Source organism: Chinchilla lanigera, unplaced genomic scaffold (genome assembly GCF_000276665.1).
Source record: "Chinchilla lanigera isolate Chin_1 unplaced genomic scaffold, ChiLan1.0 scaffold00034, whole genome shotgun sequence".
In the NCBI taxonomy this organism is placed as follows: domain Eukaryota; kingdom Metazoa; phylum Chordata; class Mammalia; order Rodentia; family Chinchillidae; genus Chinchilla; species Chinchilla lanigera.
In genome coordinates this window covers 4,523,741-4,541,184 of record NW_004955435.1, presented here as the reverse complement: position 1 = coordinate 4,541,184, position 17,444 = coordinate 4,523,741, and the positions used below count along the sequence as shown (strand labels likewise).

The window sequence follows — 17,444 nt, the reverse complement described above, 5'->3', positions numbered from 1 at the left end:
CCCATTCCATTTGAAAAAGACCTGTCTCTCTATTTTCCTATTACCTCTCTTTTATTTTCACTCTTTATTTATCTTTGGGTTTCTTGTGAAAGAGAAACCATGAGGCGTTTCAGCTTGTGTGTGTCTGATTTATTTCACTTAACATTATGGTCTCAAGGTGCATCCATTTGCCTTCACATGATTCAACTTTATGCATTTTCATGGCACAGTAGGACTCCACTGTCTATAAATGCTACGTTTTCTTTACCCATTCATTTGTTGATGGGCATTTAAGCCATTTCCAGTATGCAGCTATTATGAGTACACTGCTGTAAACATGGGTGCGCATGTATCGGTGTAATACGATGTCTGTAACTCCTTTGGGAAGATACCTAGAAGGGGAAGAGCTGAGTGAAGTGGAATTTCTAGTTTTAGGTTTTTGAGGAGTTACTATGATGGCTTCCATAGTGGTCGTACTAGTTTGCATTCCTGCCAACAAGTAAAAGGGTTCCTTCCCCCGACAACCTCACCAGCACTTGTTATTATTTGATTTCTTCATGATAACCATTCTTTCTGGGGTGAGATGGAATCTCAGTGTTGTTTTAATTTACATTTCTCTAATAGCCAGAGATACTGGACATTTTTTCATGTGTTATTGGTCATTTACACTTTTTCTGAGAAGTGTCTGTTTATTTCACTTGCCTATTTTTAAACTGGGTCTTCAAATGGGGGGGGTGTCTAATTTTTTGAGTTCTTTATATATTCTAGATAACAGTCCTCTGTCCAAGGAATAGCTGGCCCAATTTTTTTCCAGTTCTGTAGATTGTCTTTTTATTCTTTTGGTATGGTTTCTGAAGCCAGACTGTATTTTAATCCTGACTTTGTGAACTTGTGTAAGCTGTTTAATTTGCCTTAGTTCCCCCAACCCCCAGCAAAACTGGAATAATACTTCAGCTTTAGCTGTTGCCTAAATCCCTCCTAGCACTGTTGGAAAGGTCGGTCTGTTTAATACATGTGAGATACCTGTAGCACTTGCCGTGTAGTAGGGGCTGTGGAAGCACTGGCTCTTGGAAGTAGCAGTGCTGGGTAAAACTTGCGATGCATAGGTTTTTTTAGGTCATACTTACGTATGCTAAATGTATTTTGCTGGCTGTTTATTTCTGAGCACTTGGCCCTGTGATTTAGGACACAGCTTCGCTCGTTTGTGATGTCAGCCGTGTGACTCTCTCACCTGCAGGTGCCTTGATGTTTGTGGCCTGGATGAGCACTGTTAGCATCGGTGTGCTGATCGCCCGCTTCTTCAGACCTGTCTGGTCCAAGGCTTTCTTCTTTGGTGAAGCGGTTTGGTTTCAGGTAGGTAACAAGGCAAAAAACACCTCATGCAGTTTTTATATTATTGAACATCACAAATAAACCATGTGGGTTTTTTCTTCACAGTTGTCGTAGGGGTCAGACCCTCCTCCCCTCTTTCATTTCCTAATTAGCTGAGAGCAGATGGATAGCTGCTGGAGAGGCAAGGGGAGCGGAGAGAGCGTCGGGCTGTGCGTCTCCTTAGTAACGTGGCCACTGGCGCCCGCGCGGCCCTTCCTGGCGCCTGTTGGCGGGCAGACTTGTCAGAACAGCTCTCACCGCCGTGGGTCGCGGCCGGCGTGCCGGGGGAGAAACCGTGGTGCCTCCCGCCGGTCTGACAGGAGCTGTCCTCGGCGGGACGGCGGTGCGGATGGGGCCGTCCCTAACTTGGTGGTGGGATCATCCGTCTGCGGAGTCAGTGGGCAGAGAGACTGGAAAGTTTTGTGCGTTGTCCCTTCCCTCGGGGTGAGCACAGTTTCTACGGCAACATAAGCAGGACCGGTGAATAGTAAAGCAGGACAGCTGTCCCTGTCCCGCTGCGGCCCCTCAGCACCTGACGTACAGTGGAAGACCAAAGAGCGTGTGTGGGGTGGAGCGGACCTAACGCTGCGAGGGCAAGCGCTGCCGGTGGAGCAGCTTGGACGTCCTTAGGGGGTGTGCTTCACGCCTCCTCTGGGTGCGCAGCGCTCAGGGCTTCCCTCGTCGGACCTCCCTGCTCGCTGCTGGCCGGCGGGGCTGTCTTGTTTGTTCTCCCTGATCTCTGAGCCTGACTCCTGTTTGCTGTGCCTCCGAGTTGGTGGGTGTGCATCGGTGTGTGTGTGTTAGCGAGTGTGTGTTGGCGGGTGTGCATTGGTGGGTGTGCACTGGTGGGTGTGCATTAGTGGGTGTGTGTTGGTGGGTGTGTGTTAGGTGTGCACCGGTGGGTGTGCATTAGTGGGTGTGTGTTGGCCGGTGTGTGTTGGCGGGTGTGTGTTGGGTGTGCACCGGTGGGTATGCATTGTGTGCGTGTTGGCCAATGTGTGTTGGGGGGTGTGTGTTGGTGAGTGTGCATCGGTGGGTGTGCACTGTGCATGTGTTGGCTGGTGTGTGTTGGGTGTGCACTGGTGGGTGTGCATTAGTGGGTGTGTGTTGGCCGGCGTGTGTTGGCGGGTGTGTGTTGGGTGTGCACCGGTGGGCGTGCGCCGTCTCCCCTGCACCTCCTTTCCTGTCCCTCAGGCCCGCTGCGCGTGTGGCCGCGCCTCACTGGGCGACTGTGGGGTGGGGTCCAAAGTACGAGGATGGAGGTTCGCGAAGGAACCGTTGGTCACAGTAAAAGACACACTGCCGTTCGTCACCCTCGCAGTATCCCCGCGCTTCAAGCACGTGTCCCCGTCCCTGCCCCTTGCCCACGCGCTCTGGAAGTCCTCTCCTGGCGTCTTTCGTGGTGTTGCTGCGGTGCTGACAGCGGCCCCAGTCAACCCAAAAGCCTTGCCGTTCGTGGTCACTATGGACTTGTGCAGGCGCCGGAAGTCGCTTCCTGCCAGGTCTGCCGGACAGGTGAGCGCAGGACGCCGCGGTGGTTTCGCAAACCGGCCCTTCCCGGGGGGCTCTAGGCAGCATCGCTCACTGCAGTTTGGATCACGCCTTTATAGACGCTGGAGGCAGAAAGCGGCAGGAAGGAGGAGACAAGCGTACTTGAAGAGGGGGCGTATGTTGAGGGGGATTAACGGCAACGCGTCTTTTACTGTGAAATATTAGGAAAATAAACATCCACGGTGTTGTTTGATCACACCGCACGTTTCTTCATAATTCAGATCCTCCACTGACCTGAAAGGCACTGTGTGTGTGTGCGTGTGTGTGTGACATGCACTGTGTGAGCGTGTGTGCGTGTGTGCACGTGTGTGTGACACGCACTGTGCGTGTGTGTGGAGTGACGTACACATATAGGGGGACTGTCTCTCCCTCTTGGCCTGAGTAGCTTTGGTTTATGCCAGGAATCCAAGGCGTGCTCCAGTAACAGCGCCTGTTTTCACCCATAATACTCTCTTGATTGCACGAAGCGTTATGTCTCATGTTTTTCACTGAATTAGTTGCAGCCCAAGCTCCCCGAGCGCCGGCGTTTCCTGTCTCCTTGCCGCCCCCCACACCTGCGGCCGCGCAGCCCTGGGCCGGGACCCTCGCGCCGGTCTCTGGGGCAGCAAAGCCCCGGGAGCCGGCGTGCCTCGCGTGTGCCGCAGCCGTCCCGGTGCTCTGTGGCGGGGGCGCCTGAGCAAATATTTTTGAATGACGGGGATGGAAGCTTAGGGGTTCTTTAAAGCATAACGTGTTAAAATTTTGTTTTCACTGATGATAAAAGGCGGCTCGGTGTCAGCGGAACGCGGCCTCCGGGACGCACCCGGGACCCTCCGTGTGCCGGCCTGCGGTCCGCTCACTCTGTGCTGTCCCCGCAGCTGCACCGGACGCTCATGCTCACCACGTCTGTGCTCACCTGCATCGCTTTCGTGCTGCCTTTTGTCTACAGAGGGGGCTGGAGCTGGGTGAGTAGATCTCAGTCGGTGCTTCTAACGCTGTCTATTCTGACGTCAGAGCAAGTTCTATTTTGTGCTCAAATGATGAGTAAAAGGACATTTGTCTCTGTCTCTCTGTTGTGAGATGACAGTTTTGTGAAGTCGGGTCAGAGGTGGGGTGATGCCAAGCACTATTCTCCGGTACTGCAGTGACTTGTGATCTGCATCTGACAGACACATGGTGGTTTAGTGGGTTTTGTGATTACACAGTGGTTGAAATCCAACGTGTGATATCCGAGGAACATGAGTAGTGCGAGCGGTTTTCTCTAACCAGCACCGTGATGACTACCACCCTAACGTAAATCGCGTTCCTGGCGTGTGGCCAGCTGTCGAAAGTGCTTCGTGTGTTATCCCGTTTACCTCGCAAAAGAAGCAGGCGTTGGTCATGAGACCTCCTAAGCTGAGGCTGTTCCCGGGATTTCTCTGTAGTCAGATCTCCCCGGCCTCACAGATTTACCATAAGCAGAGCTCAGGACTTCTTCTGGCCTTTCTAGGACCTGTGAAACTTACCAGCTCCGGAATGCAGCTCCTCACCACTCTCTCAGGCCTGCTGTCCCGCGGCCATTCCCACGGAGCAGCCAGAATTCCGTCTTCGCCCCAAACTTGGGGCTGACCCTTCCCTGGGGCCCCCTGCACCCCTCGCATGCGATCCATCAGGGAATCCTGCCGCCTGTGCTGAAGATCCGTCCGTAACACAGCGCTTCTCACCAGCACCCCTCACCCCGCCCCGGGGGCTCGGGGCGCCGCCGTCTAGTACTTGGACAGCGGCCGCCTGACCGTGTCTTGTCCTCAGCCCTTGCTCAGGTGCAGTCTCTGTTGTCCCCAAAGAGGAGCGGTCAGAAAGCACAGAGGGCAGACTGGTGTTTTAGAGGGTGCGGATCAGACCCTCTCTTTCCCGCGCCCCAGCCGGCGTCTCTGACTTCCCCGTTTCACTCAGAGTAAAAGCCGGAGTCCTGCAAGGGGCCTCCGCGATTTGCTCCCCGTTATTCTCTTCTTCTCTCTGGCTCGTCCACCTCGTTGCACCCTGGCCTCCTGGCTGCGGTGCGGACAGGCGGGCGTGGTCTGTGAAGTCCTGCTTCTGTGGTGTTGGCCAAATTCTTCGGAGGCTTCTCGCTTCCCACGTCATTGCGCACATAATAACTTCTCAGAGAGCCCTGGTCACCCGGATGTTTCCCACATAGCATCTCGGCCTCTGTCACTTCACCTACGTCTGCATTTAATGTGCCTTTTCCTACTCCAGGCTGTAAGCCCAGTGACAGCTGGGATAGCTCCTGGTCTGTTGCCGGTGTACCCCAAGCACCTTCAAAAGATTCTGGAACACAGCCGGCCCTGGGTGTCTGTGTCGTGAATGAATCAGTGACTAGGTCAGTTGAGAAGAAGCCACACACCTCAGCTCAGAGCCCATGCTTGCGTTATATTAGTTTTATAGTAAGGATTTGATATTACATTTAATATTCAGAGTTTGAACTGGTGCTACGGGGGAGAAGTGTGAATTTTTTTTTTTTTTTTTGTCTTTTTGAGGCAGGGTTTTGCTGTTGCAGTTCAGGCCGGCCTTGAGCTCACTTGGTAGCCTAGGTTGGTCTCCAACTTGCAACGATCCTCCTGCCTCAGCCTCCCTAGTGCTGGGATTACAGGCGGTGGTTTTTTTCCTGAGTTAGCTCTCTCTTCAGCACAGAGGAGATAAGCTTTCGTGCAGCGGTTAGTCACCAAGCATTTACTGAGTGAACACGACTCTTCAGCTCCGCAGGGACAGGGAATCACGCAGAACTCACAGCTCAGAGAAACACAGAGGTCTGAGCAAACGATTCTGGCGCACTGGGGTGATTGCTTTGACGTGCGGGCAACGCTGGGCCTCGCTGGGGTGCGGATGGCTGTCGTGGTGTTGCTGGTCATTTGATGCCCTGACGGAGGAGGGGGGCAGCAGCCCCTGCACGGGCTCCCCCTCTGCCGTTTACACGCGGTGGGCTTGGACGCAGTTCCTGATGTCTCCGAGCCTCTGTTTTCCCGATTTGCAATTGCGATGCGGGTAACCAGCGGTCAGGCATCGCAGAGGGCACCGTGGTAACGCACGGGGCGTGTGTGCCCGGCACTCGGGGGGACCCAGTGAGTGCTGCTGATCCTCACCATGTCAGGACCTCACTCAGTCATGTCGTCGTCATCACTGCCGTCACCACCGAGGAACAAGCTGTGGGACAGCCCTAGTAACATGCTCGTGTATATCGTTTGAACTTGAGGATTTAGATGGATAAGCGACTCAGAAAGTAAACGACGGACCTTTGTCCAGCATGCAGGTTACCACCCGTACCTCGGCTGTGCCGTGCTGACCGCAGCTGTGATGCAGCCTCTGCTGGCAGCCTGCAGGCCGCCTTTCCACGACCCGAGGTACTCGCGGCTTTGTATACTTGCCCCCGGGTGTGGGCGGCGTTGGCTGGCAAACAAGTCCCTTTTTAAGTGGAACCAGTTTTAACTTTATAAAGTCAGAAAAAGGGGATGGGGATTTAGCTCAGCGGCACAGCGCCGGCCTGGCAAGCGCAAGGTCGTGAGTTCGATTCCTGGTAACAGAAAACAAACAAACAAAAATAAAGTTAGAAAAAATAAAGTATGGTAATACATTGTACTTACTTGGAAAGGCTTTAAAATGTATTTCAGATATCGAATTCCTGGGCAGTGAGGGAAATCCCTTGCTTTTTATTTCCTTGGGAGTTATTGTCATTCCATCCAGATTAAAAATACTGATTGATCCTTCATTTTGGTAGAAGGCGCCTATTTAACTGGACTCACTGGAGCGTGGGAACGGCCGCTAGAATAATAGCGGGTAAGTAATTGTGACGCCGCTCATGTATAACTGCGGGTTGCTACACTGTAAGTTGTAATCTGGCTGAAATGATTTTTAGAGGCATCAGTAATTGGAGTAATTGGTTGTTGAGGAGAAATCAGCCTTAAACATTGAAATCCAGAAAGTGGTTTTTACAGGTAATAATTTAAGTCATTACTTCAGGTTTCAGTTTTTAAAAATGACTTTAGAAGTATTTTAAGACTTTTTTCGAGTGTTTGTCTTTGCCAGCAGAATAAGCGACGCTGATAAGCCGACATTTGAGCAGTGCAGACTGAGGCCATTCTGCAGGTGGGGTTGAGGGTGGGGCTCACGCCCTGTATCTCAGGTCATTCCCACAGGGAAGAGGTGGTTTGCCAAATGCAAGTGTGATTATTTGATATGTTTGATTCTTTGTGTAACGAACCCCAGGCAGATGCCTCTGCTCCTGGCGCATCTGTAGTCCGCGGGGCTCAGTAAGAAGAGGGGATACAGCCAGCAGTGGTTTCCATACTTTGCTCCCTTCTTTTTTTTTTTTTTTTGTCTTTTTGAGACGGGTTTCGCTCTGCAGTTCAGGCTGGCCTTGAGCTCACTTTGTAGCCCAGGCTGGCCTTGAGCTTGCAGTGATCCTCCTGCCTCAGCCTAAATCTAAGCCTACACTGGGATTAAAGGTATACTCCACCACGCCTGGCCTCTCCCGTCTTACACTGCAGATTTAAAACAGTTTGGAAAGTTCGGGTGCCTCTTTTTCAACAACAGAGAAATCGTAATTGTCATTTTCTGTCTCAACCCACGTAATATCACAATAAAAAAGACTAAATTGACTGGAGATATGGCACAGTGCCTGCCTGGTAAGCCCAAGGTCCTGAGTTCAAATCCTGGTACCAAAAAAAAAAAGGGTAAATTAATTACTTGGCCTTAAATATTAATCTTATTTCATAAACTCTTTTAGGATGTTTTAATTGATATAATATACACGCATACATAATTGCCTCTTTTGGTGGAGACTGTCCTTGAATATGTATTTTTTCTTTTACACTTAGTGGCAGCAATGTTCCTAGGGATGGACTTACCAGGACTGACTCTTCCTGACCCACAGAAAACGTACACGATGATTGGATTTGTCATCTGGCACACCGGGACTGAGATTGTTCTGGAGGTACATGCTTACAGACTCGCTCGAAAAGGTGAGCTGCTCGAAAAGCCATTTTTGTGGAATCATTTCTACACAAACTACTGGAGTACAATTTGAGCTTCCTGGTACTGGTGACTGACTATTGCGTGGTAGATCACCGACCACTTCTGGTGTGATTACTCAGCCAGTGGCAGAAGTTGTGAGGATTTTTTAAAAAAATGTACATTGGTATTAGAATTTATGAGTAAAATATAAGAGGAAGAGTTTAGCTTTTAGCGAAGCTTTTTTATGAGTACCTTCACTTTGCATACTGATCTGACCTGGGGCCAGCACACCCTGGGATCTCTGAATGGCAGATACTGAGGGAACCTGCGATTTAGAAATAGAAAAGCTGGGTCAGCAGAGGGCAGAGGTGCAGCCAGGTTTTACGTGTTTGACAAGCTTACAGTATTCTCTTCTTTAGATTGCAGTGTCCAGAAACTTGTAGCTAGATGGGACCCAGTTTGCCTGTGCTGTCCAGGGGCAAGGTCTGGTTTGGCTTTACTGCTAGGCAGAGCCGGGAGTCAAGGAGTAAACATCTGTCGGCCAGTGTTGGTTCTTGGCGGGGCTGCATACACAGGACTTTGGTGACCACTGAATTATTGACTGCTTAAGACACTTACATACTTAGAACCTGAACTGTTATGTGTTAACTGGTTTGCTTTAATGACTCCACAGTGTACACATGTGTGAGAACATCGTGATATGTCATAAGTGTGTACAATTTTAATTGTTAATTAAGAAAGTAAAAATTAAAAAGAAGCTTAGAATGCTAAGATTTTGGCCTGGTGTTTATGTCCTGGAAGAGAGCTTTTTATAAGTCCTTTAGCAAGTGTGTGCTGCGGTCAGCTTGTCTCAGTTTGTGAAAAGAGGTTTGCAACATTTAGTACCTTGAAATGGAGAACTCGCTCCCTGGAAACTGGTGAACAGTTGGAATCAGGTTTTATTTTATTGTTTGAAAGTTTACCCGCTTTCCTTACAAATTTATGTTGTTCTTGACAGTTGAAATATTGGATGATGATAGAATTCAGATCCTTCAGTCATTCTCTGTATCTGAAGCAGAGGTAAGTAAGTCTGTTTTCTTATTGACACAAACCTTAATTTCGGTACCTGGTTTCATATCTCAATTTTTCTTTCAGGGCCATGCTTTTAAAAAGGCGGTATTGGCAGTTTATGTCTGCGGGAATATGACTTTTCTGATCATATTCTTGTCTGCGATCAGCCATCTATGACCAAGCAAAGACTGTTTGGTTGTCCTGGTGATAATTATCATCCAATCAAAGAAACTTGAAGCTTGTCCTGACTCTTTGGAGTATATTCATGAATTCCAGTTTGGAAGACCGAGTTTGTGTCTGTGCGGGAATCCTGATGTCTGGTCTTTAGAGATAAAATTCAGTAGGGCCCTATAGACCATAAACTGAGTGAAGCTCTGTCTAATTCTGCATCTTAAAGGCAATGTTGTGCTGGACGAAAAATGACTTTCAAATATTCCGTGCCAAGATTTTAAGAATGTTAGTGTTTGAGAGAATAAACAAGAATGATCTGGACAGACAAAACAGATGCCATGCAAAGGGGTTGTATTAAGGTTGGATATTTTGGACTTCAAAGCTGCTGTAATACTCTAAAGAAAATGTTTATTTTTACTAATTTATCTGAATGATCTTCAAGTTTTTTAAAAAAGAAACTATGTTTTTGGGGCATTTTATTTGCTCTATACTTCAATATTTCTCTGGTTAAAGACAGGTAGGATTGATCCCATTGTAGATTTCATGAACATTTATGTATGTTTCGTAGTATAATTTCTTTGAAAGCAGGGAAATGCAAGTAGGTATTTCCTGCTTAAAGATATTATTTATTTACTTAGCTAAAGAGTCAAAATGGCATATATGTTAATTGTTTTGTCTGTAAGTTTTGAATCTTAAAGCCTTTGAACATTGCAGACCTGTATTTTAAAATTAGCAAAACTCACCTTTGTGCTCATATGTAACAGATGTTCTCTTCCCTTGTTGAAATAAAATAATATGTGTGATTTTGTTTTGTAAGAAGTTCCTGATGCTCTAATGAATCAGCAGTCGGCGTTATTTTCTTTATTTCAATAATTCATCTATTTTTATAGCTGTCTCATTTGCTATGAGGACTTCTGGCCAGTGGGTGGCGCTATAATACTGAAGTTCTCCTTCGTTCCTGTTTTCCTGGGCTGTGATTCACTTTTAGTACTTAAAAATTAGGGGATGGAAAAAAAAAAGGGGGTGGCATTTTCCCTACATCCCCCCAGCTTTTCTTCATCTTTATTTGAAATATTTTTGTGTTGGAGGTATGGGTGCTGAAATTTGACTTAGGAGCAAGTGTTATTATTTTTTAGTTTAATTTCTGTGGTTTTAAAATAACAATTGTTTGATATTTCCTTTCACATTACTTTACAGATCGTGTAGCAAGCGAACATAATTATCTTAGGCAAAAGAGAGAAGCAAACAGTACATTTTTAAAATAAAAAGTTCAGGATCAGGCTTTAGTTCTTTAGCTCTTCTCTCTGAAGAAGAGAGAGTAGTAATAGTTTTGAAAGAGTAGTACGCAGTAGTTTTGGCTTGGCCCAAGGACCTAATTTCTGTCCTTAAGTAGTCGCTGTCTGTCCTACATCTTTTACAGATGACACGATGCGGAAGTTTTTTGTCCCGTATACAGATGGTTAGCACAAGGGCCTCAGGGTTTAGATAAGAATTCTCTGTGTTCTTTTTCTGTGGGTACCACGCTGCTTATAGTCAGGCCCTTCTTGCAAATGTCTATATTTAAAAAAAATTAGTATCGCAAATTAAATGTGTACTAAAACATTTTCCAGATGTTTTCTGTTGTAATGGGCTTAAAGGCTCACAAGTTTCTCCTTATGAATTGTGTTCTATATCTGACAAGGGAAATTTTGTTTAAGGGCGAGATGACCCTTGGTTATAGATTTTTTTTTTTGGTATCTAGAATTGAACTCAGGATCTTGTGCTTGCCAGGCAGGTGCTTGTACGGCTAAGCTGTATCCCCGGCCCAATACTTGGTTGTGTTTGGTATGCGTTTGCCAGGTTTCTAGTGCTGAGGTCAAAAGTCATAACTTTTTCTTTTCCACTGATTCATATTCTGTCTGTTAACTGCCCCAGCTGACATACACAGTTGTCACAAGAAATAGTTGTCATTTAACCTGTCTTTTTAAAAAAATTAGTTTTATTTTATGAAAAATTTCAAGATCAAATAAAAAGAGAATAACAATAGTTATTACACTGTGTATCATTATCCTTAAAGTAGTCACTCAGGATACAAGACATAAATCAGAAAGATTCTAAACTAGTACAACCTCTGTGGAAACCAATGTAGCGATTCTTCAAAAACCTAAAACTCCATTTGACCCAACTATTCCTCCTCTGGTTATCTTCCCAGAAGAGTGAAAATAATCATATTACAGGGATACATGCGTACCCCTATTTGTACGACTAGTTTAACTTAGTTTGTTGAAAAGAAATATTTATTGTAGTTTTTTATAAGAATGTAAATCTTTCCAGTAGCGCCCCGTTATGATTTTTTTGCATATGGGTGGTTGGTACCCACCAATTTCAAATACTTGCTCGCACTCCTCTAAGTTTTCTGTCTGATAAACAATCTGGATAGTCTCACAGTTATTTCTTTCTTTAGCAGTGGTGGGTGAGCTTAATGTCTTTACAGCTTAGCCACTTTGCCCAAAACACCGAGCAAAATCATGTTTTCCTAAAGAAACAATGCTTGGTAAAATAAAGATCAGCGTGTTTTTCAGAAAAAAGAAGCAACTAATTCTAGGAAATGGTGGCTGGGGTAGTATTTAGAACTGAGGCTTTTTGTTTTTATTATTTTCAGGTCTGTGGGGATCACTCTTGGCACGGGCGGTGTAGAGCGTGAGTTATCACCTAAGTGAATCAAATTCGCGGCAGTGCACGCCTGGTTTGTGCGGGCGTCTTGGCTGTGGTGTGTGTCACATGAGTGCCCGTCCCTCCACATCCGGCCCCAAATACCGCAGGTGCCAGCTAGGCAGGCCTGGGGGCACGGGCAGCGCTGGGCCAAAGTCCCGTACCTGTGTTTCCTGGTGAAGTGCGGCCGGGAGAGCAAAAGTCCTTGCTTAAGTTACTCCATCACAGGTGGGGATAAGAGGAAAGCTTCTGCTCGCTCTTCCTAGTGGTGTTCTTTTTTTTGTCTTTTTGAGACAGGGTCTTGCTATGCAGTTCAGGCTGGCCTTGAGCTCACTTTGTAGCCCAGGCTGGTCTTGAACTCAGAAGGGTCCTCCTGCCTCAGCCTCCCGAGTGCTGGGATTACAGGTGTGCGCCACCACGCCTGGCTCCTGGCGGTGTTCTGCTTCTTTCTCCCTTGTCCATGTCCCCACAAGTGCGTCTGCGTGGCCGTGTCACGGATGGTCGCCTGCCTGGAGTGCCTTTCTGTCCTCTCCCTCGCAGAAGCTGCTGTGTCAAGTCTTAGCTGAAATTCGTCCTTCTCCGCGGAGCCTTCCCTGGCTCTGTTTCCGACCCGGGTCTCCTTTTCCTCACTTTTCCTGTAAGTGTGGCAGTGGTGGGCTGGGAGGCAGGTCGCCCTGTGAACTGGAAAGGACAGGGAATTGGAAGAGCGAAGCCTCTATGTCTGTTGATTGACAAGCTGCGTGTTCAGGGGCGAGCGCCTGCCCTCTGTGAGCCCCTCCCTGTCAGCATAGCTCGGTGAGGACGAACGGAGGGACACCTGCCCGCGGGGCTTGTTCTGTGCACCTTGGTGAGGCTGTCTCCGCCATTTGGTTATAGTACTAAACCTTAATTGTTTTGTGTATAAAATGTACAGCTTTTATTCTATAAAAATAGTTGATGTTCATCTAGAAAACAGTGTGCTAAATGAGACAAGCCACACAAAAAGGGCACCTGCCGTCTGCCTGCATTCTGCCTGGTCCCGACCGCAGTCAGTTACGTGACCATGGAAAGTAGAATGGCGTTCATGGGTGCGGGGGGAAGGGGACGGGGGTTTTTGTTTAGGTTGTTGAACAGTTCTGGAGATGTGTAGTGGTAACGGTTGTACAGCACTGTGAATGTCCTTAATGCACAAACTGTACACTTACACACTGTTAAAATGTAAAACAGAAACAAAGAGTAAAACATGGGAAATGTCTATAATAGTACTACTCCCGATAGCCAAACCATGGAAACAGGCCCCTGTGCTCATTAATGGAGGAGTGGACTGTGCTATATACATACAATGGAACATTACTCAGCCGTAAAAAGGAACAAAGCACTGGTACGTGTGAAAATGTAGATGAGCCTCCAAAATACGATGCTAAGTGACAGAAGTCAGGCACATCATTTACACGTCGTCTGACGTCATTTGTGTGAAGTATTCAGGGTAAGTGAGCACACAGAGATGGAGAGCAGATTGACGGCTGCCCGGGGCAGAGGAGAGGCAGGGGAGGAAGTGCTGGGAGGAGCCAGGCTGAGGGAAACGTGGTGGGACTGGAGCGGGACGCGTTACACAGCGTGCGGACTGGAGCGGAGCCACTGCACTGCCCGCTGTGAGATGGGTTTCACGTTCTGAGAATTTTAGCTCAGTGCAAAGAGCATTTGATTGTTTGTTACTGTCTCTTTTTTTGTACCGGGAATTGAACTCAGGACCTTGTGCTTGCCAGGCAGGTGCTTGTGCCACTGAGCTACATCCCCGGCCCTTTGTTACTGTCCTTGATTGTTTGATCAATCTTACATTCTTACGTCTGGTGGACTGAGCAACTTCATTGAAGATAAGAGTATGTAATGTAGCAACCACTGTTAATTCCTGTCATTTTGTTTTGAGGTCATGTATCATTTTTGTGTTGTTTGATTTTGTCTTCAGAGCTATTGTTTTGTTAGTTTTTTAAATCTTTAAAATAAAAAAAGAGTATTTGTGTCACTACTGCTTTTGCAAAGTATCTTAGTCACTCGTCACTGAGACACAATCCTGATCCTCACAGTGTAAAGGAGGAGTGCTTTATTTTATGTCACTGTCTTGGTTACTTTTCTCTCATTGCTGAGACAAAATACCCAATGCCAAGAATTAAGGAAGGAAATGTTTGTTTAGCTCACAGTCTGTGGATGTTTCAGTCCACACTTGGATGGCTCCTAGGCAGAGTGGCACATGGCAGAGGGCAAATGTTCATGGTGGTGAAAGATAGCAAAGCAACAAGAGCAAAATGTGGGGGGCATGACAGAGCTAGCAAGCCTCTTTCCCTCCCTTATATTGTAAGCAGGCTACCCCCACCTAAGGGGCGTGTAGCACTCACATAATCTCCATGCCCTCCTCTTGCACAGGCTCAGGATGAATGCACAGTAAGCACCCTGGCTCCCTGCTGAGTCACTTAGCCGAACCTCTAGACTCCCCAAGCTGACAGTGTATCACCCATAACAGTCCCATTCGTCCCTTGCCAGCTGGCTCCAGGTCAGAAGCAGGATGGTGGAAGGGCCTGGGCTGAGGGAGATGCTCAGATCAAGGTGTCCAGGAAGCTGGGAGAGCGAGCAGGAGTGGGGAGACGGACGCTTCCATGTCCCCCCAGCGACCTGCCTCGCACTAGCCCCCACCGCTACCACACCCTCAGCTCTGACCCCCCCAAGAACCCCCCAGAACACATGAGACTTGGGGAGACACTCCATATTCAAGCCATCACAGTCCCTTCAGGTGAAAAGATCTGGGTGTTTCCCTGTCTGTAAACTTGGCACAAGCTTCGTGTCTTACTTTGTTATCAAGGAGGTGAGTGTAACTGTGTCTTGTGCCTGGTCTCCTGATTTTGGGGAGAAGGGGGTGCTGGTGCATACACTAACAAGTGCAGCTTTTTCATAGATCACTTACTCACACATAAAAGAAATAGCACTGAGCTCTAGGTTACTTGTGAGGACTTAAATAAGTTTTTCAATTTTCAGTCAGATATTAGTATATGGTAATCAAACTCTTTGGATAAGAGTTTCTTGAAACAATACTTTCTAAATGTTGAGTTCCACTGCTAGTAATGTCTGAGTGAGATCCTCCCAAACCAGCCCTCCTCTGGAAAACAGTCCTGCTCACGGTCAGAAGACATAAATTATGGTTTGGGTCTGAAATGTCTGCTCAAAGTCTCCTGTGTTTGGAAGGTGCTGGGGTTATGGGGATGCTGTGCTTGCTAGCGGGTCGGTCCTCTGAGGGCTTCATGGCTGAGGTAGGGCCTGGTGGGAGGAGGCAGGTCATTGTGTGTCTGACCTGGAAGGCTATATCTCCCTCTCCAGTTCCTCCTTTTTCACTCAGCTTCCTGGGTGCCATGATGTGAGCAGCACTTCTTTGTGGCAGACCCTTCTGCGAAGCCCTTCCTGTCTTCGAGCCAGCTGACTATGGACTGAAAATGTGGTCCAAAATAAACCTCTCCTGCTTTAATTTGTGGGTGTTGGACATTGCCCCTCAGTGATGAGGGATAATGTTTATAGGGCAATGCTTCCCAACCTGCCTTGATCTACAGAGTCAACATAATCTCTTTCAAAATCCCAGCTAGCTCTTTCTGCAGAAATGGATAAACTGACCTTAAATTCCCTATGGAAATGCAGAGGATCCAGAATAGCTGTAACAGCATCGAACAAGGACAGAAGTGAGGAAGATACACTTCACAGTGTGAAACCCATGAAGCTTCAGTGATCAGGACAGTGTGATAATGGCAAAAAGTGGATTGTGTGGATTGATTGAACAGTATGTGTGTCAGAAGTAAACTCTCATTTTTATTGCAAATTTAGTTTTGATGAGGTGTCAAAGCAATTCAAAGGGGGATGGAATGACCTTTTCAACAAATATATGTAGACATTAGCCTTATGCAAAAGAATGAATTTTGACCTCTACCTCACCCCATGCTATAGACAACAATTCACTCAAAATTGATCATAGACCTTAGCATAAGAAACAACTCTTAGAAGAAATATGACTATATTTTCCTGATTTAAAGTTAAGCATTAGATATAACACCAAAAACACAGAGATAGAAGAAAAAAACTAATATAGTAATCTTCATCATAATTAAAAGCTTTTGTGCTCCAAATGACACTATCAAAAATGTGAATATAGCCTATAGCCTGAGAGATTATACTTGCAAATCATACTTGAAATCACACTAGATTCCAAGATATATAAGGAATTTTTATAACTCAGAAGACAGTTCAAGAAAAAATGGGCAAATGGTTTGGCTAGACATTTCTCTAAGGATTTATCAGCGGGCAATAACATTATGTTACGGAAAGGTGCTCAACATTACTATTCGTCAGAAAAATCTAAATCAAGCCACAGTGAGATACTATGTAGACCACTGTAATGGCTATAATAAAAAAAGAGGTAATAACAAGTATTAGCAAAGATGTACAGAATTTGGAACTCTCATACATTCTTGGAGGGGAAGATGAAGTTGGGCAGTTATGTTGAAAAATATTTTAGTAGTTCCTCAAAATGTTAAACAGAAAATTACTGCATGACCCAGTGCTTTATTTTCAGGTATATATCCAAGGGAAAGAAAACATGTCTACAAAAGGAAGCTTAGGAGTGTTCATAACATTGTTACCCATCAGAGCAAAAAGGTAGAAACAATGCCAGTGCCTTTCAGTTGATGAACAGTAAGCAAAGTGTATGTCCATACACTGAAATACTAGTGAGCAGTACAGAGAAACGAAAGGCTGATACATGCTGCGATGCGGATGAGTCTTGAAAAACCGTGCTGAGAGAAACAGCTATGAAAGACCACAGCTGAGTGATGGCTTCTCAAACCTGTAAACACTATACATATTATTGAGCGATCAGTGAAGAATTTTGAAAAGAATTAAAGGGAAGAGTAGACATTTCCACAACCATTGGAGAGTTCAACATTCCTTTCGAAGCAATTGATAGAAGAATTAGAACAACATCAACCTAGGCATAGAAGTGTGAATAGCAGTAACAACCTCCTGGTCTACCTGATATTTACACTACACATACAAGGTTTACACATTTTTCCAAGTGCACAGGCCTAAAAAAGTTATGTTGTGTCATAGAAGAAGTCTCAGTATGTTTAAAGATATATACATATATACAAGTTATAGAAAATACTTTTAGTAACTTACATTAAATTGAAAAATTGATATCCAGAAGTTATCTCAGAACTCCCTGAACATTTAGAAATTAAGTCATATATAAGAACAATTAGAAAACAATTTTATCAGAAATGAAATGAAGCCAGAGATGTAGCTCAGCAGCACTGCACCTGCCTGGCAAGTGTGAGGCACTGAGTTCGATTCTTGGTACCAAAAAAAAAAAAGAAAGAAATTAAATGAAAATAAAACGTGCAAAGCACGATACACAGTAGAACCATGTTTGGGGTTATTTTGTCAAGTAGAGTGTGCACTAGCTATATGTGGCTCTTAAATTTAAAGGTTAGAAAATTCAGTTCTTTAGTCGTATCCTAGTGCTCGGTAGTCACATGTTGCTAAGGGCTATGGTACCAGGCAGCACAAAGGAAACGTTCCCATCATTGGTGAATTTTTTGTTTTTGCTTGTTTTCTGAGATAGTCTTGCTATGTAGTTCAGGCTGGCCTTGAACTCA

The 17,444-nt window shown here is 46.1% G+C and overlaps 1 protein-coding gene across 1 annotated transcript in view; it reads left to right on the top strand.

The window, feature by feature from the left end:
• Positions 1–9,906, top strand: part of Frrs1 (ferric-chelate reductase 1) — a 46,868-nt gene extending 36,962 nt beyond the window's left edge. Inside the window, exons 10-16 of the mRNA XM_005388788.2 lie at positions 1,217–1,332; positions 3,759–3,845; positions 6,160–6,257; positions 6,632–6,690; positions 7,731–7,874; positions 8,864–8,925; positions 9,001–9,906. Of these exons, the coding sequence (XP_005388845.1) occupies positions 1,217–1,332; positions 3,759–3,845; positions 6,160–6,257; positions 6,632–6,690; positions 7,731–7,874; positions 8,864–8,925; positions 9,001–9,093 (659 nt within the window). The 3' untranslated portion in view covers positions 9,094–9,906. The remainder of the gene's footprint in view (positions 1–1,216; positions 1,333–3,758; positions 3,846–6,159; positions 6,258–6,631; positions 6,691–7,730; positions 7,875–8,863; positions 8,926–9,000) is intronic.
• The last annotated feature ends 7,538 nt before the right edge of the window (positions 9,907–17,444 follow it).